At 39.8% G+C, this 26,053-nt stretch overlaps 3 protein-coding genes across 18 annotated transcripts; 2 read left to right on the forward strand and 1 right to left on the reverse strand.

Moving 5' to 3' along the window:
• The first annotated feature begins 8,002 nt into the window (after window positions 1-8,002).
• Window positions 8,003-11,807, forward strand: tubb1 (tubulin, beta 1 class VI). 15 transcript variants are annotated; one of them, XM_030780234.1, is made up of 6 exons: window positions 8,003-8,082; window positions 8,845-8,953; window positions 9,201-9,311; window positions 10,215-10,422; window positions 10,585-10,912; window positions 10,988-11,807. In XM_030780234.1, the coding sequence occupies exons 1-6, from the start codon at window positions 8,026-8,028 to the stop codon at window positions 11,360-11,362; spliced, it is 1,188 nt and encodes a 395-aa protein (XP_030636094.1). In that variant the 5' UTR covers window positions 8,003-8,025; the 3' UTR covers window positions 11,363-11,807. The 15 variants fall into 15 exon arrangements, with proteins under 15 accessions (XP_030636094.1, XP_030636095.1, XP_030636097.1 ...); XM_030780235.1 differs by having other exon boundaries at window positions 10,215-10,844; window positions 11,169-11,807; XM_030780237.1 differs by lacking the exon at window positions 10,585-10,912 and having other exon boundaries at window positions 10,215-10,563; window positions 11,038-11,807.
• Window positions 11,808-12,904: 1,097 nt separating this feature from the next.
• Window positions 12,905-14,578, reverse strand: atp5f1e (ATP synthase F1 subunit epsilon). The gene is made up of 3 exons (XM_030780539.1): window positions 14,479-14,578; window positions 13,135-13,259; window positions 12,905-13,044 (listed from the first exon to the last, which is right to left on the reverse strand). Exons 1-2 carry the CDS (start codon window positions 14,508-14,510, stop codon window positions 13,136-13,138), a joined length of 156 nt encoding a protein of 51 aa, XP_030636399.1. The 5' UTR covers window positions 14,511-14,578; the 3' UTR covers window positions 12,905-13,044; window position 13,135.
• A 2,289-nt stretch (window positions 14,579-16,867) lies between these two features.
• Window positions 16,868-24,913, forward strand: prelid3b (PRELI domain containing 3). Of its 2 annotated transcripts, XM_030780591.1 has the most exons (6): window positions 16,868-16,961; window positions 19,019-19,187; window positions 20,880-20,969; window positions 21,461-21,531; window positions 21,774-21,876; window positions 22,690-24,913. In XM_030780591.1, exons 1-6 carry the CDS (start codon window positions 16,930-16,932, stop codon window positions 22,804-22,806), a joined length of 582 nt encoding a protein of 193 aa, XP_030636451.1. In that variant the 5' UTR covers window positions 16,868-16,929; the 3' UTR covers window positions 22,807-24,913. The 2 variants fall into 2 exon arrangements, with proteins under 2 accessions (XP_030636451.1, XP_030636452.1); XM_030780592.1 differs by lacking the exon at window positions 20,880-20,969.
• The last annotated feature ends 1,140 nt before the right edge of the window (window positions 24,914-26,053 follow it).

Here is a 26,053-nt window from a genome sequence, read left to right on the forward strand (position 1 = left end):
ATTAACTTGTCCAGCAGCCAAACGTTAAAGTCTTAGAAAGGAAGATATCATACTGATGGTAATCCAAGTCAGGTAGCGAGGGAGGTCCGCTCCGGTCACTATCCCACTTCGCCTAATCGTACAAACTACCTCTGTTTTTCAAATTGTCGATTTTATACATGCCTCCTCCTCCTTTTTGTTTGTATTCTTTTCTACTGTACTATATCAGTAAGCAAGAGACCGAAACTATCCATATACCTCCCCAAATTTCTGTTTAACTCGCTGTCCTTTCTCCTTGAGTTGCATGTCCGCTAAGGTAGACTCTTTAAACTTCCTCGGCTTGTTAAATTTTTCAGAAACAAACTGGGAGGCCACACCGTGACGTCACTTGGTCTTGAAAAAACGTCAACTACGATTTGCTACAGTAGGTGAATAGTGTCCCCCCAGTTACCTTTGACACACCTGTGCTGTGCGTGAGAGTGGTGTTTTGTCAGTCTATGCTGAATGCTTTAATCACTTGTTTTTTTTCTTTTCCAATTTGATTACTGGACCATTTAAGATATAGTTGACCCCTGTTAAACTCCACCCAAGAACCAAAATTGTAATACCACAACTGCTTTTGTCAAGCTGTTACCTTTACAAAGTAAGACTTGAGACAGTCTTCCCATAGTCATAAGAGGAAAAAAACGTCTAGATATTCTGAGAAACGCTTTCACACTGTCTTATATACTGTATTCATTAGTGTGAATCCCAAACTCTGCTCTTAAAATTATGATATATTCTTGAATGTTTTTTCTCTGCTTGACTGCCATGCTCCCTTATTTCTCTCTTTCTCATTCTTCCATGATGATGTGATGCTAAGGAAAATGGTGAGGGTCACTGACCAGGTGTTGGGTGGGTGAAAACGGCCAGAGAAGCACTGGAGGTAAAACAACAGAAAGGAGATGTTTAATTTGGCTGTAAATTTACATAAGCATGTACTTTACATTGTCAGCTACAATGCAGACTATATGAACGTGTGTGTGTGTGTGTATGTGTGTGCTTGAGCGTGTGTGTGTGTGCGCACATGTGTGTGTGTGTGTGTGAGAAAGAGAGAGAGGCCACTGGGCCCTTAAGAAAAACAGATGTACAATCTTGAATCAAATGCAGTACTGCCCTGAGAGAAATGGCAGTGAAACTTTTCACTGAAACTGCAGTCTCAGGTTGCCTCTCTGAAGTCCTGTTAGAGGCTAACCTGTCAATAAGACTGAGGTGATTAGTTGCCTTAATATTGGATTATATTAACCCACATCTCCTCATCAGCAGACATGATAGAACACTTTGAACATGGTTCCCCTCGTGTCAGGTACTTTTTGAACTGAATCTGTTGATGTGTCTTACATGTATTACTCAGCATTTACTGCTGAGATACTGTATTTTGAATGGTACATTATAACGTTAGACCATGGTACAAATGACCCGCTATGTTATTATTGCAGTAGTAGCGGAGTTTGTTGATTATTGTTCATAGCGTCCCAGCTATTAGCACTGCTTCATCCACCACATTGGACTGCTTCTTCTCCTTTTTTTTTTTTGTGGTGCCCTGTTCATTAGCATTGTTTCTACCTGTCTTTGCCTGTGGTTTACTCTTTTACTTCATCTACCTTTCTTGCACTTGAATATGATGAATCACTTAGCTGAACCACAGTACTCAAACCACAGCCAGCTCCTTACCAGCTACATGCTTGGATTATATTTTGCCTCACTTGAAAGTCACTTTGAATAAAAGCATTTGAATAAATTTAAATGTGATATAGTTGTGTCTGTGTCATTAGTTCACAGGTAAGAGAGCGATCTAGTGCTGATTTTAGGCTTTGTCGCTGCATCTGGACACTGCTGTTGGGGTTGTTCAAGTGTCAGTTCAAATGATGTGACAATCAGAGCAAATCAAATGGAGACATTGCAGAAGTACTGGATATGCCAATACCAACTATTTAGCGCATCATTAACGAGGACAAATGCACCGAGGAAAAATGTCATATCTATGTGAAAGTCAATTGTAGTATTTAAACTTACATTCTGTTTAAAACTAACATACTCAGGTAAACTCCATCTTATCACAGTAAGTTTCTCTTAGCCTATCCTCATATCACAACTGCGTCAACATTTTTTCACATTAGCTGCGTTTCACTGTTGATTGTGAAATTTGAAGAGCTTGATACAGTAAGCAGCATTTATTCGGACCACATACAAGGTAAGGATACTGGTAATTTTGAAAATTGGTTAAGCTATTTCTCTAAGAGTGAATTTACAGTCCCAAGCATCTGTTTTTCTATGAAAACAGTGTTTTCTGTTAGATGCTGTGGAGTTTTTGTTGCTTGTTGTTTTTTTTCCTTGACATGCATTTTCTTTTGGCATTTCATTAAAGTCTTTCAGTGGAGTGAGAGCTGTGTTTTGAAAAGAGGAATGCTGATATGCAGAGAGTGTTAGAATTTCTGTGTATCATCAGCACTGTGGATGAGGTTATATACATTCTGTACAACAAACTATTTCCTGTGGATTTCACCCCACTTTACTAAACAAAGAGCTCTGGTGCATGTCTGTTACTCATCTCATTCCAAACTGACAATAAAGTGTTCAAACCTCTCTCTAATATGAAACTAAAGGGCCTGTGTAAGGAGTCCATTAGGTGCCTTCCATCTCTGTGCTTCAAAAACATAGCGTTGGTTATAAAGCAGTTTCTGAGCTGTTTTCCAAAGAACTTACTAGCTTGATCTGACAAATTTATGAATGGTGACAATTCTCGATTCTGTCAGTCCCCTCTGTAGCTGTTGTAGAAGAATCCTCACCACTCCCTGATACACTAGGTGCATGTAGTCTAGAATAAAACCAGTAACATGTAGTCTAGAACAAAACCAGTGACACAATCACCTCCACAAGACAAAAGGCAGGACACAGTCTGAGAGTCAGACTTCTCCATTTCTTCTCACCTGGAGTTTGTATCAGGGATTTAAGTAATGCAACCCTCACCCAGTTAACCACCAATGATCCACCTCTGTATCAGGGATTTAAGTAATGCAACCCTCACTCAGTAAACCACCAGTGACCCACCTCTGGCAGCCATTACAACCTGTCTGAGAAGTGCTTGCATTTACTACATGTTTTGGCAGACCAGAAAAACCCAAGGCTTCGAATAGATTTTCCCCTTTTCTTTGGTTGTCTAATTGAATGTCTTGTTTCAATTTTTTAAAATCTTTTTAAATGTATATTTCTAAAGATAAAATTTGACATGTAGTCCTTCAGAGGAGTTGGTCTATATTTGCTATTGAAGAATGTTATGGTAGTGGCATAGACCGTGATACTGTCCATAACTGAGAGTTACTGGGCCTAAACAAGGCAGTGCCTTCAGTGTGAATAGCCTTATAGTGTCTGCACTGTCTTAGCCTGAAGGACATTTGTCAAATGCTTTCTCTGAAAGAACCTCATCAGTCCCTAAATAAATGAACTGTACTACTCACTCGCTCTGTCCTTCAACAATTTGCACCAATGTTTTGGAGGCTTTGGGGAGATTGTGTCCATGTTCTCTTCGTGTTAGCATTTTTGTTAGCATACTCTTTTTTGGTGTTTGTGTTTTGTACTTTGTGGTTTCATTTTTCAGTTCAGGCCTCCAACAATATTGTGAAAAACAGAGAGTACGGGATATGGCTAACATTTGAAAAGTTTCTCAGAAATTAAGCACTATAAAGTGTGGTTTTGTTTTCCAAGTCTCTACTGTTAACAATCAAGCTGGGTCGTCTGGTCTAAGTACTGGGAGGACAAACTGAGGTTTATAAATAGTGTTGTTATTACTACCTCTCACCAGCAGGTAGCTGGTGTGTCAAATATCAGCCAAATTATGTCCAGGTTTCAGTGAGTTATTCTCATTCTTCTTATTATTATCGTTATTATTATTGTTATATAATAAATAATAACAATATGAAAATGAACGGTAAACTACCAAATATGATAGGAAAATTATGGGCATACAGTTACCTAATCTGTACTACAAGTATCACAATGCAGTTTCAAATGACTGTGGAGCTGTTTAATGATGCAGCTGAATATAGTATGCGATGCCTTAAAATTTAGGGGTGCACTTTTAACGGAGTCGGCGTCCAATAGGCACTTCTGTCAACTCGGGGCATCTGTGCCTATAGCTCCTCAAGTATGTGACATAAATGCCGTGACAACGACCAGACGTCTGATGGGTTAGAGAGCCAGCTCGGCCAGTCAGAGGCGATTAACATTGAGCTCTTCCCAAATTTACACCACTACCACAGTTGCAAATAGTCCATACCGTGAAATAGCAGCCCAGTTTGACAGACAAGGACGTAGGAATTCTTTTATTTTGTTTCTTCAAATACATGGCAGTTCAGTCCGTGACTCTGTTTCACAAAATTTCATTTGACGCTAAGAATCACAGCTACAGCATCTGGACCTGGCAGCTCTAGCGGGGCTGTTTTCTTGACCAGTTTTCTCACTCCATCCACACCCACCGCATCTGCAGTACGTTTTTTTTTTTTTTGCCACTGGGGGGAGATAGAGGACACTCAAACCCATTAGGTTTAACACAATAATTACTTTAATTATTTTAACACAATAGAGCATTGTTCACCAATACCACAGCCACCAATACCACCAATATCAAGTGCTTCAGCGACTTGGATTTTCTGCAACAGCTTCAAATTCTTTTCTTCAACACCTTGAAATAAATTTAAACTAAATTGATTTACAATGCTGTCAACTGTTGTGGCCATGTCAACAGTATATTTCAAACGATCCACTTTTGATGACTGGACCCTCTGACATAAACCCTACTACTTGCCAGGCTTTTGAATGAAATGTGATGTTGTTGATACTGTTAGATATAGATATAAGTAAAATTGCATGTACTGGACAACTGTCTGAGGTTTTCACCGGCAGCTTCAACCTGTCACTGGCCTATACCCTTGTTCCCACGTGCCTCTGATCTGATACTCTTTTGAGAGGCCTGACTTCTTGTGTTGAGCTTTCTGCAGATGAGATATATGTAGATACTGTTTGTTCTGTTTCAGCTGAGTTACTTATTAGCCATGCGCCATTGCTTCTCTGAGTTAATGCCTCTGTTATAGTTTTTCCTTCTCTTTTTCAGTATTACTGTGTGTACTATTCTATGTGAGATTCTCTGTGGGCACATTAATAATACAATGTTATATCTCTTACCAAAATTCAGTGCTGATGGTTATAGTGTTGATAATTCCTTTTCCTTCAAGACCACACATTTATATTCAGTTATTCTCACAAACGTATTTGCCCATTCCTGTTCAGACAGTCTCACGTATATAATAATCAGAGCACACACCCAGATACAAGAGCAACCTACAGGGCAGTAAGTGTACAAGTTACACAAACACACACACATATATATGGGTCATTTCGTGTCAAATCAGACAGTATCCAGGAGACTGGTTGCGGCAATGTTTCGTATTTTGTTCAAAGTTTTTCTCTATAATGTCTGGGTCCCAAAACTAAGGCCTGTGAAATATTTTTGTTCAGTTCCAATGTTTGTATCTTTTTTTGGCCCTTGATATATTTTCATTTTACACTGTCAGAAACACCTTATCTGGGAGGCCATGTTTGGGCATTAATATCCTAAAAAGTAGTATTCGTAGCCTCACCAAACTTTGTAGGATGGAAGACAAACGTGTTCTCGGTATGACTGAACCATTAAAAGTTTGTACTGCATGCCTATCGATTTTCTATAATACCCCAGATTTGGAAAAAAGTGCTTAACTCCTAAATGAGGGTGATATTGAGGGTATTATAAACCCATTTTTATGCACTCAAATGGTATCAATCATTATTTTTTCTTACAATACAATCTTTTATTAATTTTGTGCCAATATTTGAGGTCTCTACCACTAATGGACATGAAGTTATTAAGAATAAAACAAGGCATGGTAGCATTTTTCGGTCATTTCCATAGGACTTAAATGGTATGTGGGGTAGCTAGTAGGAACCTGCAAATGTATGTGGAAATAGCTTAATGTCTGGTCATTTAGTGTATGAAGTGCCAGTGTCCTTCCATGCTCCCTTCATAGATAAATACACATAGTTAAAGGCACTGTTTTACCTCTGAGGCATTGTTTATACCGCTGAAATACAGATTGGGGTAAAGAAAAGAATGTCCTCATTATAGAAAAAGGCATCAACTATGATAGGTGCTATATTCAATGGAGTGGTTCAATTTTATATCCCATATTTAAAAAAGAATAAGACACTCAATAAAAAAAAATCAAATAACTATTGAAAATGATGTGCAATGTAGCAAATTATGTACTAGAAATTACATGTGATGTAATAACATATGACATGAACAACAGGACTGAATTGGGTACATGCCTGGTGTTTTCTTGATAAGTGGAATCCCTATCTTACATTATTCACTAATTCATGGAGATACTGAGGCAAAAAAACTGTAATCCTGAAATGGATATTTTTCTGCCACAGGTAAAATATCTCTCAAATCTGTGTCTATTTTTTGTATGAAGAAAAAACAGGTGGACATTGGCACTTTGTACCCTTAATAACGATACATCAAGCAATTTCCATGTACACTTTCATGTTCCTACTAGCCACCCCACATACCATTTTGGTCCTATGAAAATGACCAAAATATGCTACCACACCTTGTTTTACTCATAATATCTTCATGTCCATTGGTGGTAGAGACCTCAAATATTGGCACATAATTAATAAAAGGTATTTGCAGAAAAAATAATGACTGATATCATATTAATGCAAAAATGTGAGTTTGTAGTGCCCTTAATGTCACTATCGTTCATCATTAATTTTGCACTTTTTTTCCAAATCTAGGGCCTTATAAAAATAAAATGGCATGCAGTACAGGCTTCTAAGGGTTTTGGTATACAGAAAACATGTTTGTCATCCATCCTACAATGTTTGTTGAGGCTAGGAACAATACTTGTCAAGATACTGATCCCCAAACATGGCTACCCAGATAACGTATTTTTGAAGCTAGAAAAACAAAACAGTATCAAGGGCCAAAAAAATATGAAAACAGAATTTGAAGAGAGATATTTTCCAGGCTATGGTTTTTGGACCTATTCGTGATATAGATACGGTTTGAACAAAATTTGAGACGGTGCTGCAACAACTTTATCTGATTTGACACCGAATTACCCATTTATATGTATGTATGTATGTATGTATGTATATATGTACGTATGTATGTATGAGGATAGAGCTGTGAGCTGCAACTCTACCCATCTCTGACAGACTCACTGTGATGACAGAGGTGTATCTAATCAGCGTTAACCATTAAACATTTCCTGAATTGCTGCTCCTCCTCTTGGTCATTCATGTCAGTTCATGCAGTGTTGGTTACAGTGACAGATATATGTACATACAGATCCACAGACAGATGATGGACTGTGCGCAGAACAGTCCCTAACCCTCACTTTGACAGGATTTTGTCTCTGACGCTCTGAGATAGTGCCCAGAGGACTTTTATCAGAAACACACCAGAAAGACAGCGAGTTTCTCTCGGTCTCTTTCTCTCTCACTCCCTCTCTCTCTCTCTCTCTCTCTCTCTGTCTCTCTCTCTCTCTGTCTGTCTGTCTGTCTCTCTCTCTCTCTGTCTCAAAGGTACAGTTTTACAGAATTTATGTTTCATATGATGCCATTCATGTGCTGTCATGGATATTTTTCTAAACAGCACACTGACCGTAGGTCTTATAAATGTTAAATAGGAGGAAGTTTTATTCTGACAGAGGTACATACAAGCAGATGTTAATATTTGATTTTGAAAACATATTATCGTATATTACTGTAGCTCTGGAGTATAAACTTCATGGACCAGTGTAATGGCATATCTGTAGCTGCCTCAGTGTTGTGGGTTCTCTCTGTCAAGTGGTGTTGGGGAGACTCCCTGCTGATGACGTCATGTGCAATATAAAAGCCCAGAGCCAACATCTCTCCTTTTCCATTCAGAACATCAGTCTGTTTCTGAGTGGCAGTCAGATCATAATGCGTGAAATCGTACACTTGCAGATTGGGCAGTGCGGAAACCAGATCGGATCAAAGGTAACTGATGCCATGATGCTGGCCCAAAAATGATTCTTTAGCTGTGACTTTACATTAATGTATGTTTCTAAACTAATATTAATCATTGCAAAGCCTGACCTGACCTGTGAGGTAAAATGAACACATGTACAGGAGGTGCTGTTGATCTTGCCTTTTATTTTTCACTGGCTGTGTTTTATCTTAATGCGTTATAGGGCATAGGTTTCTGGTAAGAGTTTGAGTATGTTAACTGTGTTCTCAACTGAGGGCATTTTTCTACAAATCGTGAGAAGGATGAGAGACAATGCCAGGGGGGTGACAGAGGGTGTTTCCTCTGATAATGTTGACTGTGAGATAAGAACCAGGGAACAGGGTGGCATGGACGGATTATCGCGTCAAGAGAAAAGCAGAGTGGCATATGAAATGACAAATGGAGCCTTGTAAAAAAGGGTCAATACTTCCATACAGCGTTACAATACTTCCATGTCAGCGTTACATAGCTTATTATATAGCTGAAGGCATACCTTTGAAAGACTTTGAAAAATAGAAACTTTCTAGTTAATGATTTTGTGTTTGTTACATGAAGATATGAGTGTGTTATGTGTGAAATTAATATTGTTATGCACATACATTAAAATCTTACCCATAATCACTAGTCTTCTAAAGCACATCAATGAAAATGTTAAAAAAATGTGATTCATGAGTCATGCATAGTTTTGGGAATTGAAGATACAGGCTAGTGAGTTTATGATATGTGGAGAGACTGAAATATTTTTGTTTTAGTTTTGGGAGGTGATTGGTGAGGAACATGGCATTAACAGTGTGGGAACATATGAAGGTGACACTGACCTGCAGCTGGAGAGAGTCAACGTCTATTTTAACGAAGCACATGGTAAAAAATCTATATTCAATACCAGTCCACTCCAATAAACTGTCCAACACAGAGGATCTCTGATATGGTACTGAGTCACAGGTGCAGTGATGCTGTGTACATGTGAAGCTGATTGTTCTGTAGTCTGTTTCAGATATTGATCAGGTCTCAGCCTGAAAAAACAACATGTAGTTTTATTAAGCAAAGGTTAGCGTGCCTTTTAACCAACTGTAGATTGACTGGTTTGTCGTTATGGATTCACTGGCAGGTGGGAAGTATGTTCCAAGAGCTTTGCTGGTTGATTTGGAGCCTGGTACCATGGACAGTGTGAGGGGAAGCAGAATCGGAAAACTTTTCAGACCAGACAACTTCATCCATGGTGTGTGACATACCATTAAACACAGACACAAACATACAGACCAGACAACTTCATCCATGGTGTGTGACATACCATTAAACACAGACACAAACATACAGACCAGACAACTTCATCCATGGTGTGTGACATACCATTAAACACAGACACAAACATACAGACCAGACAACTTCATCCATGATGAGTGACATACCATTAAACACAGACACAAACATACAGGGCATCTCTCATCTAGATTTTATCAGCTGTCCCCTCATAACAAATTTCACAGAAGGATAAAAACATTTTTACTGAAGCCATAAGATCAGTGGCAGTGATCCTCCACAAAGAGTATTAAAGCAAAAAGTTATGAAAGTGCACAAACATTACAAAAAGTTATGACTTGTTTGGGAAACTGTGTGGATAGTGTCCTAATAAAAGTTGCAAAAACCTAACTTTCTATGGCTGTGCTACTGTCTTAAATCATACTATTGACAGTAATGTTCAGTAGCAATAGCACTAATATCTGATATGGCCTAGAAAACATCTGTCTTGCTCAGGTCCTCTTGGGCTGCACAGTCAAATGACGCGATTATCAAATCTCCATAATATCTATACATTAAAGCCCTACAATTCAATTAATTTAATTAATTAACAAGGTCTGTAATCTGTTAAACCAGTTGTTGTGGGGTTTATTTTATAAAATATGTACATGTCAAGAAACAGAATAAATAAAACTGATAAAGAAAAACCTAACTAATCTTATCATCAAGTGTGCTTGGCGACTCAACCATTCCACAAATTAAAGTACACCTGAAATGATCTATATGGCTAAAACAAAAAGCAAAAACTAAGCTTGTGCTCAAGATTGCTTATCTACCTACTACAAACCCAAAATTGTTTGTTTTTTTTTTTTTGCTCGGACAGGGAGTTCTGGTGCTGGAAACAACTGGGCCAAGGGTCACTACACGGAGGGGGCAGAGCTTGTGGAGCAGGTGGTGGATCGTGTGCGGAATGAGGCAGAGAGCTGTGATTGCATGCAGGGCTTCCAGTTTGTCCATTCTCTGGGCGGAGGTACAGGCTCGGGCATGGGAACACTGATCATCAACAAGATCCGTGAGGAATATCCAGACCGCATTATGAACAGCTTCAGCATCATGCCTTCTCCCAAGGTCTCAGACACAGTGGTAGAACCCTACAATGCCACACTGTCCATCCACCAGCTGATCGAGAACACAGACGAAACCTACTGCATCGACAATGAGGCGCTCTACGACATCTGCTTCCGTACCCTTAAGCTCACGACACCTTCCTACGGTGACCTCAACCACTTGGTGTCACTGACCATGAGCGGAGTCACCACCTCCCTGCGCTTCCCTGGCCAGCTCAACGCCGACCTCCGCAAGCTGGCTGTTAACATGGTCCCTTTCCCCCGTCTTCACTTCTTCATGCCCGGCTTTGCCCCCCTGACCGCACGTGGCAGTCAGCAGTACCGTGCCCTCACTGTGCCTGAGCTCACCCAGCAAATGTTTGATGCTCGAAACATGATGACCGCCTGTGACCCACGCCGAGGCCGGTACCTGACTGTAGCTGGGGTGTTTCGTGGCCGAATGTCCACCAAAGAAGTAGATGAGCAGATGTTGGCCATACAGCAGAAGAATAGCAACTACTTTGTGGACTGGATCCCACATAACGTGAAGGTTGCAGTGTGTGACATCCCACCCAGGGGGCTGAAGATGGCCTCCACCTTCATCGGTAACAATACCGCAATCCAAGAAATCTTCCGTCGCATTGGCGAGCAGTTCTCTGTGATGTTCCGACGTAAGGCTTTCCTACACTGGTATACCGGCGAAGGAATGGATGAGCTGGAATTCACCGAAGCCGAGAGTAACCTGAATGATCTGGTCTCTGAGTACCAGCAATACCAGGATGCTACGGCAGACCTGGACTGGGAGCCTGATGAGGACATACCAGAGGAGGAGGTGCCGTCATCATCCGCAGTCACGATGCAGCGGACAGTGGAGGTAAAGACTGAGACTGTAACAGAAACAACTCGACAGCTGGATGACATGTAAACTGCTGCTGTATACAGCTGAGTGCCATGGGGTCAGGGCTGTGATAGTGGTGAGAACATTTTGTACCAGCACAGAGTCTCTGATGAATTATTTCCCCGGTGTGTAAACCAGTACACTTAAATGCATGTATAAAATGCACAGTACCCACTCACAATAAGGTTTAAGAATTTAACTGAGTGAATGTAAAAGCGTGTAAAGGGAATGTCTGCCTGTAGATTTCCCTGCTAAAACATTCTGCTGTAGAGGGCATACCTTAAGGACCAATAGCTTTCATAACAAAGTTCTGTATGGCCGTGCTGTCTCTATCATACAATGCCAGTACTTCGTTGTTTTTTATTTCAGTTAGTGAAAAGCTCTGTAGGAATCTTGCAAGCAAAAGCACAGCTGAGTTGCTATTGCTTATGACTGCTTTGCTTACCAGAGTGGCGACATTTTTATTGAAATCAATACCATAGCACTGACAAGCAAAATATTTCAAAATGACAAAAGATTATTTTGTGGCAGTTATCAAAGCTATATAACGTAATTGCAGTTACGATAGGTAAAATGTAAACATCTGCTGAATACTGAAATGAGGGTGTTTTAAGTCAGTCCTTAGAAACGAATATGTTGGTGTGGGAGACCAGCTCTTATCACAGTTCCCAGATATGCTGAGTCAGCAGCATGACAATGCTCATTGCTTTGTAATAAAAACAAAACACTGAAGTTTTCATTTTATACATACATACTGCCCCATAATATATACAATACTGAGTTCTATTGTTGTTTCTCTTTATATCCTGTAAACCAAAGAGCAAATCGAATTTAATCATTTACATATATATAACGTATATAAAATCAAGCAGATGAAGTATATAAAGTATATAAAGTACTGCTCTCAGAGTATATGTTGAAAATAAACTTCTTTGACAAATGTGTGTCTTTCAACCACACAGGGTGGTTTATATAGTTCATTTGCTGTTTTCTATGGTCTGAAACAAGAGGGTTTTATTAATTTGTCGTTATTAACCAACGGGCATTTGGGACCTCCCCAGTACGCTGGCATAATCATTCCTGACAGCCCCTGCAGGCCTGCCCGCTCCCCACTGTCCTGGTGTGGCAGAAGGAGATTAGATGGAATAGTCTCCTGTTCACACTGATATGCAGCAGCCTCTGTGTCATGTGCTGTCAATTCAACAGCTGTCCTTCTGGGGCGCTAGAACTACCAATAGTAGCTTATTCCCATCCTTATTTAACACTCCCGCTAAAAGGTCCACATGACTATGATTCACTCAGTCAAGTATCTGAGTACAGTTGATATGTGTGTGTGTGTGTGTGTGTGTGTGTGCATTGAGCATGTGTATTATCCTGTACACACTTAGGCACTCAAGGCTACAACAATGATAAACGACTACTCCGTTACAAAATGGCATAACTGCAAGCATGTGTTTCTGCACTGGTCCCTCACACACCATTCTGAACCTATCCACCCAATTTGAAGAGTACAAGATTTGACCAGCTAACTTCAGATGTCTTTCAGTAACAAAAGACAAAGGGAAACAGTTTAACTTGGAGTTTCTTTGAATTTATTATCAAAAGAATAGATTTCTATGGTCATTAATCATGTGTTCAACATTAACATATTTTTTATCATCTTCATTTTGGCTGAGGCCACACTGTTCCCACAGGTTAAGATGACAACCCTGGAGAAAGATAAAAAAACAAAAGGTTAGAAAGGTCGTATGACACTGAGACAAACTAATTTAAGGTGTAGCTGTGTGATGTCAACTCACATCATGCCGTCTTCACTTTCGTAATTTTCACATTAGCCTCTGCGTTTCTCATGGCCTCTGCTTTCACCTGGGGCTTCAGTGCTGCTCGCACCACCCTGGCACAGACGGCTGAGTACCTGATATAACTGAAACGAAATGATAAAAAAAAACGTGTCTGTTTGATTAACCTCTCTATTAATATAGAAAATGATGCTATAGGGTGCTTATGTCTGATCACATTTAGTGCTCTAACCACAGCTGGTCTGTTCAGTTTTGCAGTCATATAAAAACACCCAATCCACACTGACACCTGGTGAGGACAAAATCTGAGCATCTGATTTAGGCAGTAAATATTGAACTTAAATACTTAATACTTACATATTACTAATACATTTAGGTATTGAGATACACGTATATGTACGCTAAGCCTCATTAAAGACATCAGTGAAAAAGATTCGAAGTCCGTTACCTGAACCAAGTGGGCCTGATACAAAATCATTCTGTTTAGGCACCACTTAATATGTGAATACTGAGAACTGGCTTACAGTCCGATGATATCAAAACTCACTACATCCTACGTGGGGTCAGAGGCAGCGGATTCAGTCCAGCAATTTGGAAATGTAACCAATTATCAAGCCACGCTCGTCTAATTTGTTCCTAACTGCCTAATGATGCAGTTACTGAGGAAGCTGCTGTAGTAGCGCTCAAGTTCGAAAAAAAACAAAACAAAACAAAACAAATGTATTTAAATAAATGAATCGACGAATGCCCTCTGTGCCTGAATCATATTCAGTAATACAATTCAAGAGCAAAACTAGCAACCCTCCTTTGGAATTGCACTCTACCGCAGAAACGTAATGTACCCAAAGTAGGTTCCATTCAAAGTGTGGGACAGAGCTCCACTGATTATTACTCAAAGACAGACAGACCCTTACTTATTTAAAACGCGTTACAGTGTGAAATAAGTAAGGTCTTTTTTTTTTTAGAGAGAGAGAGTTTCGTAGTGAAAGCCTGTATAACCTGCATTGCTGCTCCTTGGCTGTCTAGCGCTGCCTCTGTCTAAAGCTGTTTCAAAACCTGAGATCCTCCGAGGATTACTGGGCTTACGAGAGAGCACGCAAAAATCAAAACTTTCTCAAACATTACATGACAGTAGGATACAATCAAACTGACATCTGGGTCATCTAGGACAGGTCTTCCATCTTATCTCTGTGCTGTGCTAGCATACACCTCACAGTGACACAGGCTAAAATACCTAGCCATATGTCTTCACTAGTACCGAACAAACGAAGCAAAAAGATCTGTGCGCAACATAAACAACAGCTGGTGATTTTCACACATATCAAACACACGAACATTTCATACCTAAGCCCGGCTTGTCTCCAGTAAGAAACCATTTTCTTAGCAGATGAAGCTCAACACCAACAGCAGACAAAGCTCAAGGACGTGAACAGGACGAGGCCTTGTTAAGCCGGATAAGTCGTCATAACGGTCTTTTCATTTCATTGGTTTGGAACTTTGTCAATCATCCTTCTACCCAGTTTCTCAGCGGTGGCGTCAAGATCTTACGTTTTGGAAGGACACCCCCGCGTCCATTCCAGGGGCATTTGGCGTAGCAGTTGCTTTGCATCTCTTCAAATACAGTATTCAGTGTAAATTACAGTAGATGGCATACATGTTTTAATAGTAATAAATTGCTTCATCTTAACACTGGGGCAACTGATTTAGTACAGAGCAGGAAAGAAAGAAAGAAAGAGGAAGGACAATTTGGTCGAGACAAATTTCAGATTTACCTTCAGATAAGGTAACATATTCAAAATAAACTAAAACAATATATATAAACGTACTGATGCAACACGTTATTTTCACCGAAAAATCATGCCATTCCAAGAAGGTTTTAACTAAAACAAAAAGAATAAAAACATTCAGTAATATTACACAATTGATGATATAAAGGACATTTATGGAGAAATAACAACATATTATAAGTTTTTATAAATAAAAAAGTCGTATTAGAAAGTCGTATTACTCGTCTCCTTTTATCGTCTTCAGTTTTTGGATATTTTGAAGTTTTAAATAAATTCTGCATCAGAGACAAGAAAACGTCTCTGTTAGGGATTAAATAGAATTTAGATAGCTTCGGTTAATAGGCAAAATATTACTATGAATAATCTACACTTTGATTCCAGTACCTTAATAATGACAGAAGAGCAGATTTATCTGTGACAATATACGTTTACTGATAACAATTCATTACGTAAATTAAATTAATCTGTTAATGTGCCACTTGAAATTTGTTAAATGTGACAAAGCTACCAAAACATATAATTTCTTCATTAAAAATAATATATGTGCATAACACTCAGGCAAATTTTATCCTCTGTTAATTTGCATCTATTGCAAATGCATGTATGTTGTATTTTATTCAAACAGAACACGTGTCAAATCCGGTCCTGGAGGTGCAAGTCGTGGGATCCAGACAGTACAATTATTCAACACAGGAGCTCAGTTACACAACTGTGGATGACATTCATGAATTGATGAAACAATCGAGGACATGATGGCCCAAAAAAGGATTACTACTTACTTATGGACATGTAAGCAGACGTGTAAACATCAGATAGCATATGGTAACATTAACAATATCGCTGTCAAAAATTCAAATTCTCAGGTATTTGCTTAAAAATGAAAAGTGTCTCCAGATGTGGTCCGTTTTATACTTGTTCCAAAATTATTATTATTATTGTTTTTTTTTTTTTTTTGAAGAATTGAGATGACTTATGGTCATGTTTATGAAGTTTAAAGATTGGATCTAGTCTATCACATTACCAAAAACTCCACTGTCCATAACTTGCTATCCTGTTATTTTCTCTTAAGAACACGGCTCTATTGTTCATAACACGAACACGTAGGGTGTGTTTGCCTGTCACACTGTAAATAGAGATTTTTAACTAATAATTTGCCCGAGGGTCCCAGATCTGCTGGATATTTGAAAATGATTTTGTCAGGTGCTCGGAGGACACGCCAATTAATCGTGGCATTTCGAACTAATGGCGATTTGCCTCTGAGTGTGGTCCCGAGGATGTCATACTATTGATATGACTGAAATGCTGTATCGAAATGGGTCCTTTGAAACAACATTCCCTGAGTTGTTTGCACAACGTTCTGTCGTCACTTGTTCAAATGTGAGATGTGTAAAGGTGAATTCAAGGTGATCAGTTAAATACCATAATCTCTTTATCATGCGTGCTCACCTGTAAAGTCCTCAAATCTCTCCGCTGAAAAACAATACCCATGACATTCCCGTTCACACCACTCTGAATTTAGATTCCTGTAAGCCAACGATTACAAGTGAGTAAATATGTCGCATAATTAAATTATACAGTGTAGGTTTAATTTAAAAACTACCGTTACTCGAATATATCTTAATTATTATTAATCAGTTTTCTACGTGGTATGACATTATTTTTTACATTTGGCTAAGTGTAAGCTATTAAATATTTAGATTACTTGTCCGAGGTACTTAATGTACGATATTTATTTGTGATGTAAGAGCGTAGTGCTAACGCTGCTATACTAGAAACTCGTGCAAGATGAATTTGCGTGCCAGCTACACAGGCTGCCCTTGTCCATTCACTTCTCTGGCTCTCTGTGTGCTGCTGACGTAGAGGCGGAAGTGCGCGACTGCATTCACATGACAATGGGCGGAGAGGGTGGAGCGCGAAATGCTTTTCTTGACAGCAAGACACCGAAATATAATTGTGGTGCAGCAGTCGTCGAACAAGTTATTCGACAGATAGGAACATAGTCCCTACAATGAAGATCTGGGCATCTGAGCACATTTTCAAGTAAGTTTTGAAAATTCAAATCTGTATCAGGAACGTATTAGTTGGAATATATGATTGTTCTGCCTTCATGTGTCCACCTTCGAGAACATGATGGATAGATACATCGTCGCAAAAGTTCCTCATTAAACCCATCGCAGTGGCACTTAAATGTTCACTGAAGTCAAATTATGTTAGACATTATTTTTTCTTTTTGTGGATAACAGTTTGATAATTGTAAAAGTACGTTAAAATTTCACTCACTGTATCTAAATCTGTCTTGTACTTTTAAAAGTAGGCTATAGGAAGTTAGCTAATTAGTTAGCCGGCTTTATGCTGGAGAATAAATGGACAGTTCATTTGATAGGTGGCTTGCTGACCGTCATGGTGAAACAGTTTTTTTTCAATGTGCTACATAATATGGTGCCTTTTGCTCGTTTCTTCTGTATTAGTGGGCGTCAGTCTGAGCGTTTTAAGGTCGTGGAATTAAAAAAGAGATTCACCTTGAACGAAGTTCCAAAATTTAATCTGAGTTTTATGGAGATCGCCTCGAGGCTGCCTAATATCTAAACCAGCGACAATGTGTACCGTAGTCAGTAGATTTGAATGATATTTTCCGTTCTTTCCGCATGTGGTGGAGGAGTTCTTTTGTGCACAAAATGTTAGGTTGCGAGGCTGCCTGCTTATATTATATCCAGAAATGTGTTGTTTCCAGGCGACTTTTTGAAAAGACGCCGGCGGGCAGATGTGAAGTTTGCTACTAAGCCTGCGAGTCTTATGTATATCTGGGGGTATGAATATATCACATCGTGCAGGAATCTTGGCAAGAAAGATGAGTGAAACTATGAAGATCGGCAGTGGATAGCTATACTATCGTCCGATGACCGAGAAATATTTCAGGCTGGAGCTGATCTTTACACTCTGAACCATGGCCAAATATCTACAACGGCGCGATGTGAAATTACGGTCCTCATTGCAGTCGCTTTGCGTAACTACCCTTGACAGCGCTGGGAACAGCGTGGCTACAGTGACTTCTCACCTACATATTTTGCGGGACACTTACATCGTCCCGCCTTCTTGGTTTCGTCATTAGTCACGGTGCCCTTGATAGTCTCCAAGGCAACCATTAAGCAAGAAATGGGTTTACCAGTTTCCTGCATTAGGTAACACGGAATCGTATTGTGCTCTATGGCGCCACCTATTGTCCTAAAGTGTATCAGGTACAGAAAGAGTGCAGGTAAGTTAGTCTCAAATGAAGCAGGACAGTTCGGGAAATTGGATTAATTGCTCAATGAAAGTCAGGTGTAGTTATCAGTTTCATAATTGGCAAACTTGTTGCCTGTCTTAAGGTAAAATCAGATTTAAAAATTGGTCTTAATCGAATATATGGGTGTAGTCATGTTTGACAATTATAATACCAGTTAAAAACCTGACTAAAGAGCCTGCACCCTCAGCTTTTTGAATGAATCACCTGGTATTTAATATTTTTATATGTTAGTGATGGTACCTAAAGGTGTACATTTGCAGAGTAAGTCTGTTACATCCAGTGTCACTTACGGGCCTCTAAACTACCACACTGCTGCATCCAATTCACAAAACTTCAATGTGATATTTCTGGAATCCATTAAACTTGAATACAAGATTTTTCTGGAGTCCATTAAACTTGAATGAGGTTTTTTTTTTTTTGCTGCTGTTAGACTGATGCTGAATTTTCTGTGGCAGATATTATCAGAAATGTTTTGGTATGCCCTCCTTTTCCATGTGAAAATTTCCATTTACCTGTGGAGGTCCCTGTCACACAACAGTCACCTCTGTCATGTATGAGTCAAGTCTGCTCGTGTAGACCCTGACACTGCCTTACCACTTATGGCTTTTTCATTTGTGTATTCACCTGATGAAAAATGATGTTGTTACTAATAGCACAAGTCTGGAGGTCAACAGTGTTGCCCAGTGAATAAACATTAACAACTGTTTCCAAATGAAATTAGAACTGGACTACGGTTTTGTCATGTATTCATTTTCAAATATCATTTTGTAATTGTGAAAATAACAGTTTCTTTTATTCTCCCATCAACCCTCAGCCACCCTTGGGAGACGGTGACCAAAGCTGCCATGCAGAAGTACCCCAACCCCATGAACCCTAGCGTGTTTGGAGTGGATGTTCTGGACAGGAGTGTGGACGAGCAAGGCCGTCTCCACAGCAAGAGGCTCCTCAGCACTGAATGGGGTCTTCCCTCCATTGTTAAATCTGTGAGTACCAGTCACTAAGCTCAGTCACCCTAACTAGATGCTACACTTTATTTGTTGACAGTTTGGTTTTAGTATAGCAAAATCAAACTAATCCATCAAAAAAAACTTACAGAAATTTTACCTTTTGCTATGTGACTTAGCTTCAGTGGAGAGTTTGTATTTTTGTGGACTTGAGGTCCCATACGGATATCTCATGAAATGATATATGATTCAAGATTACAAAATAATGTTGGTGAATTGGTGTCTAGCATGTGAAGGTCAGAAGGGGTGCATTTTAAAAGTGGTTTTTAACTGTAAGGCTTTTATGTTTGTGGTATGAGGCTTTGGATAGTTTTGAGTGCTAGTATATTTGCTGTTTTTTTGGGGTGTTTCCATTTTCGGTAATGTTCATTTTCTTCTTTGTGATGCAGGTTTTTACCTGCTGTAGTCACGTTACCTAATGATATGGTGCCAGTCTCAAGGCTTTCCACACGCTGTGCCAAGTCCCAGGGCACAAACCCAGAGCTCAACCCCGTAGCCTGGGCTATTTCTGTCAGCCCAGAGTGCAGGTCTCTAAGGACAGCTGGCTGTCACACACTGTCCTGAACGCAGTGTTTCCATTCCTGACAGTGCAGAGCTGGAATTGCCTTGTCTGGTTATGATGTAACTGTGACCAGCCCTGTGCTTATTCACGGCAGGAAAATTCAGTCCTCACAACCCTGTCTTAACTGTCACTCACTGAAGGACTGTGGAAGGTATCTTTGGACTCTGTTAACAGTAAGCACAAGTTAACAGTGTCAGCACACAGCATTTCAATATGGGGATCTTCAGTAAACAGGCTGTAAAGTTCCCCTAAGGGTATGTCCATTTGCACTGATTTTAGAGGGTGTATCTGATCTGGCACTGAGACATTTTATAATTGTCTGTTGTTCCCTGCGGGCGGCACGGTGGCGCAGTGGGTAGCGCTGTTGCCTCACAGCAAGAAGGTTTCGGGTTCGGTTCCCAGCCGGGTCCTTTCTGTGTGGAGTTTGCATGTTCTCCCCGTGTCTGCGTGGGTTTCCTCCGGGAGCTCCGGTTTCCTCCCACAGTCCAAAGACATGGTTAGGTGAATTGGAGACACTAAATTGCCCTTAGGTATGAATGTGTTTGTGAGTGTGTTTGTCTGTGTGTCTGCCCTGCGATGGACTGGCGACCTGTCCAGGGTGTTTCCCCGCCTTTCGCCCTATGTGCGCTGGGATAGGCTCCAGCACCCCCCGCGACCCTAATCAGGATAAGCGGTTTAGATAGTGAGTGAGTGAGAGTGAGTGTTGTTCCCTGCGTGTCCTCTCCGGCTCAGGAGGCTGACTGGACTGGATGTAAAACATGCATCACTGTGAGCTGAACTAGGCACACTGAGTTCTGTGTCTGTGAGCTGAACTAGGCACACTGAGTTCTGTGTCTGTGAGCTGAACTAGGCACACTGTGTTCCGTGTCTGTGAGCTGAACTAGGCACACTGAGTTCTGTGTCTGTGAGCTGAAGGTCTCGCGTAACTAAAGAAGAATGCTACAGGTTGAAGCCTGGTTATCTGTGTGGTCTGCAGGTGTGAGCATGGGTAAAATATGGCTGTAGTTTATGATGTTTGCCAAAGGGACTCATGAGAGAATGGTAAAAAAAAAGCTCTTATTGCTCCAAAGATCTGTTTTTTATGATGTCTTTTTTTCTAAATGGTTCAGATTATCGGGAACATTCGGACATGCACATACATTCAGGAGCACTCTGTTGTGGACCCCAAAGAGAGAACATTAGAACTTCAGTCTGCAAATGTAAGTATTTCTAACAATAAGGCTGGCCTTATCACTGAATGGTGCCACCTTCACCAAAGTTCACTAAGGGTGTGTGTCAGAGTAACTCATTCAGACCGCTTACTGTTGTGTCACAAATTCATATCATTTATTTACCACTGTCTTATTGATTTTATCTCTTAAATATTGCGTATCTAAGCCTTAGTCATAATTATATGTAGTCAAATTTTGTTTATTAAGGTCAAGAACTTTCTGGAATACAGTTTATATAAGAATAGTTGAGAAGTCATTGAAGTCTGTAGGAACTTTCTGGAGCTTCATCCTTTGAATGTACGTAAGGCCTGTTTTGGTTGCGAAAGAGGTGGTGTTCATTGTCCTCTGGAATGTCATATAACCTGCATTTGCTTTGTTTTGACTGAGACCTTGGAGAACTGTGCTGACAGAAAGTACGCACAGCTTTGTGTACACTTACTGAATCAGGCTGACACCCTAAATTTTGTCTGTTGTTGCAGATCACATTCACCAACCTGGTGTCAGTGGATGAGAGGCTCACGTACAGGCCTCACCCTGAAGACTCAGAGAAGTAAGCACTCACACCTGCTGCCTCAGCACAACTCAAGCAAATGTGAAGACAGTTTAAAGTTACCACTTGTCCCTAACTCTACACATCTGTGTTCAGGATCAGTGATAGACTAATTTCTTGATGAGGGCTTTGTTTTGGCCTTTAACTGGGTGTGTGTTGGTCTGTGTTTATAACAGGTGGAGGTTTTGGTTTTAATGTGGTGTGTGTTACAGTAATTGTGTGTGTGTGTGTGTGTTCTGCAGGACTATACTGACGCAGGAGGCCATCATCTCTGTGAAGGGTGTTAGTCTGAGCAGTTACCTGGAAGGGCTTATGGCCAGCACCATTTCCACAAATGCAGGAAAGGTGAGACATGCCACCAGAGCTTCCATCAACCACTCCATTACACATCAGCTCATTGTCACTGTTGACTGTTTTCAACCCCTTCTCAAAGTTATGCCCACTGTCCATTTTAGATTAGCTTTGCTAGGTCCACCTTGGATCAGACAAAAATAGATCTACAAGATTTAAATTGTCTTTAGTGTGAGTTGCACAATTAATATTCCTTGGAGTAGATATCTAAATTTCCCAGCAGCTAAGATATGGAAAGCTTAGAAGACAAAATTTCCTTACATGGACAGAGGTTGGGTACGAGGACTCTGAGATCTTCTGATTCTCAGGATAATTTTTGTCTTGTCCCCTGGGAAGAATTAGGAGGGGATCCTTGGTTTTTGCTTGTTTTTTGTTGATTTTGTTTAGTTCTTTTGGCTAATGGGAGAATGGAATTCTAAATGGATGGCATATCCAAGTTTTATAATTAATATGCTAATAATGTTTAAAAAACATGAAACATTGACTCTTACTGAGAGTGGATATTAACTGTGTCAACTATAAAACCTACAGAATATATAATAGCCTTGCATTAGTTTATCACGGTTAACCTTGGGATGAAGAAGATGAACTCTTCGGTTCTGTTTGTCTTGTCTTTTCAGTTACATGCTGCTGAATCATTAAAACCATGCAAGTATTTCTACCTTGTCAGTGTAGAAAAGTTTCTCTAAACTGATAGTGACTGGGGTACTTCAAAAAATGAAAACAAAAACAAAAATTTGAATTAAGTGTTAGGTTAGATTTTATCATCTTTCAGAATCTGTACAGTGTTTGACGGTGCGTTTTCAGGGTCGAGAGGCGATGGAGTGGGTGATACGGAGATTGAACACTGAAATCGAGGACCTCGCAGCCACAGCAAGGGGAACCATGAGAACACCAATGGCGGCCGCGGTCACAGAAAAATGAGATCTCTGTCTCTCCCTCACTGTCTCTCTACCTCACACTGCATTCCCTTTACTCAGGGGCACACTCAGTACCACAGAAACAGCCTTCCTCCCTGTTGCTCCATTTTTTAATTTTTTTTTTTTAACCAACATGGCTTTTCTTCCCGTTCAGGGAAACACAATTGAGCCATTGTCTTCATCATGAGTGTCTACATTAGATGCTGGGTGGACTCAGAAGGTCACAAATAGGAAAGCTGTTTATCTTCGGAGAGAGGCCTGATGTGTGGTTAGCAGGGTTTTTCACATCATAGAGAAAAACAGGATTAGGTGGTATTTAGTAAATTTACTGTGAATAAACTTCATATGAATAATCTCCGCATAAAGAGGTAGTGGTAAACTTTTCCCGTTGGTTTATCTGTAAGGCTGGCACAGCAACATCTCTGCTTGCATGGAGAACTGAGGAGGGTCTTATTTCAGGGGTGATTCGATCGAGAGAGAGAGAGAGAAGTGGAGGCCTGAGATGTTGGAACAGTGGCTGTGGAAGAATGTGAGCAGGTTTAATGAGGTTTTGTGCAATGTGGTGTCACAGGTTCAGTTTGTTTTTCAAACAGAGATAATTGCATTGGGTTGTACTAAGCTGGCTCTGTTAGAATTCCTCTTAGGTCTTTGTCTACTGGAAAGCCCATTGCAGAGCACATGGGTGTGCTCTCTTTTGCCAGGGTCTCTAAACCTGGCTGTCACCTACAGTGCTTGTCATGTGTGCACCAACTAAAACAGAGGGAACAAACAAAACTGTTTTTTTTTAATGTTTGATAGAGGATGGAGGAAAATCTCTGGGTAATGTACAGAATCATGGGGAATTTAAAATGGTAATATGATCAAGTTAAAGTCTGTTTACAGAGAACAAGCTCTGGTCAGGACTGTGATCATTTAGCATGGCCGCAGTGTGAATGGGGGTGGGTGTTATTTTTTATTTTTTCCAGACAAAATCAAGATGAAAGGCCTTAGCCTGTGTCAGCCCATTCACATTTACACCCCTCTGTGAGAGAATGTGCAAAGAAAGGGACTGTACAAACTAGACCATTGAAATCACTTAAGAACATGGTGTATCTGTTGTTTGGATAGGCAAAGCTTTTTCACAGTGTGTCAGATTTGATTCATTTTAATCAGGTTTTCTGATATTGCAAAGAGATTTTATTTTGCATCATCAGTGATCTTTCTGACAGATTGGTATGTTATTGATTTGATCTTAGCTAGCTCCCTGTGAACTTAAGCATGAGGGATGAGCTGTTTTGCAGCATGTTTTTGCCAAAGCCCTCACTGAAACGTCACCAGCTCTTGTGTTTTTAACAACAGCACACACTGGGTGTGTGCATTGTTTTAAAATGCAACCACCGTGTAGAGGAGTGCCTTTAAACAGTCTGGATGAAAGACGAGCATGATGTCTTATCCCAACCTCTGTCTCAGAGGCCAAAATTAGTGACTGCTCTCAGGATGTCACAGCATTTAGGTTAGTATATGTTGAACAGCCAAATTAAACATGCTAACAGGGAAATGTCTGCATATGTGGTGAAACGGTTATTTATTTATTTATTTATTTATTTAAGTGACATGAGTTATCTTTGTTGTCTCATACAGTGGTAATATATGAACTAAGTACAGTGGCTTTCTGAAAGGCAAAAAAAAACAATAGGCAAAATTATAGTTTGTACCTTGGCTTATTTGGGGTTGATTTATTTTAGTAGAATGGAAACTGTTTTTCAGGGGAACAAAATAAGATTATCAGACAGGAGCTGTCCTCAGAGAACTTACTGTATGTTATCCAGATTATCACAGTAAAAGTAAAATTTTACCAGACATGTATAATATGAAGAGCAGGGCCTTAGCTTGCCTTTGCACTTTTGAATATTGTGAAGAATTGCACAGTAAGCACAAACAGGTAAATGTGGTCCTAATTCAAGATTGATTTTGGCCTCATGAATGGCCCTTTGCCGATGAATCTATATTGTGCAAACTCATATAAAAAGTTATTCTAAATTTTGAATGTAATGGTACTGATGTGATGATGCACTGTTATAACTGTACTGTTATGTTTTTGGTGAAAGAACATCCACATTGGTTTACAAGTATCATCCAAATAAACAAGTTTAACATGCTTAACATGTTCCTGTTTTATCTGTTTGGAGGGCCTGTATGGTGTGTGTTTCCAGGGGGGAAAGCACATTAATAGTAATAACAGAGCACGCTCTATTGAATTTGCTGATGCCCCAGTAAACCTATTTTTTTAAAAACATATATGTGGGTACAACTTTCCAATAAGACTACCCATATAAAGGATTTATAAATGGTTTATAATTAGGCTATTAATTAGATTCTAATCACTTTATAAATCATAAATAAACAGTTATAAGCAGTTTTAACACTTTTCATATATCTATGCAGGCTCACTAGTTGGCAAGATCAAGTTACTGCTGTATTTGTTTAATCTGTCTACTCTGTTAAATCTCAGATCTTGCTAGTTGCTTAGCTTACTTTATCGTCCCTTTATCAGTCAGCATGTTGAACTGTCAGCTTCATCTCATTTTTATGACCATTTATTTATGACTTACTAACATTTTTACTGCCAAAAGGGAGCCTTATTGTAAAGTGCAAAACACACCGCCATTTATTAATGAGTTACAAACATATAACTGGCAAAAGGGAGCCTTATTGTACAGTGTAAAACACATCACCACCCACTGATGAATTACTAACATTTATAATTGGCAAAAAGGAGCTATATTGTAATGTGTACAACATATCACCATTTATTAATGAGTTGCTGGGTTTTGTTTGGAGGTGATACTGCCTTTGCTCTTTCAGCAACACGCCTTTTATTTTGCAACAGTGCATATTAGGATTATTTATGTTGCTGACATGGTAGGAGCGAAGTACATCATTCATGCAGACAATTACATTTACAGTACACAGATAACATTGAACTATCACAAAAATTAACAACACAACACAAAGACTACATGATGAACAATACACATACACGTCTACCGGACACAATGGGAAACATAAACTGAACAGTAACGAACTGGGGCTAAACAACAGTCCATCGTCCCAAGGCATGCTGGGAAACTCCACCCATCTACCCCCCTAGCACGCATCACAATATACCACTTTAATATCCAGTGTCCATAACAACCTGATAGCATATGTCATATTAACACCTGGGATCATAATGAGCACGGCTGCTGATAGCTGGGGTAAACTTCAAGGTA

This window comes from Chanos chanos, chromosome 7, assembly GCF_902362185.1.
Source record: "Chanos chanos chromosome 7, fChaCha1.1, whole genome shotgun sequence".
Taxonomy (NCBI): Eukaryota; Metazoa; Chordata; class Actinopteri; order Gonorynchiformes; family Chanidae; genus Chanos; species Chanos chanos.

Coding starts and splice junctions, on each gene's coding strand:
- tubb1 (XM_030780226.1), top strand. CDS start 8,026: ATGCGTGAAATCGTACACTTGCAGATTGGGCAGTGCGGAAACCAGATC. Junction 8,083..8,844: donor GAAACCAGATCGGATCAAAG/GTAACTGATGCC, acceptor TTTTTGTTTTAG/TTTTGGGAGGTGATTGGTGA. Junction 9,312..10,214: donor ACCAGACAACTTCATCCATG/GTGTGTGACATA, acceptor TTGCTCGGACAG/GGAGTTCTGGTGCTGGAAAC.
- atp5f1e (XM_030780539.1), bottom strand. CDS start 14,510: ATGGTTTCTTACTGGAGACAAGCCGGGCTTAG. Junction 13,260..14,478: donor TGGAGACAAGCCGGGCTTAG/GTATGAAATGTT, acceptor ATTTCGTTTCAG/TTATATCAGGTACTCAGCCG.
- prelid3b (XM_030780591.1), top strand. CDS start 16,930: ATGAAGATCTGGGCATCTGAGCACATTTTCAA. Junction 16,962..19,018: donor GCATCTGAGCACATTTTCAA/GTAAGTTTTGAA, acceptor ATCAACCCTCAG/CCACCCTTGGGAGACGGTGA. Junction 20,970..21,460: donor TAGAACTTCAGTCTGCAAAT/GTAAGTATTTCT, acceptor CTGTTGTTGCAG/ATCACATTCACCAACCTGGT.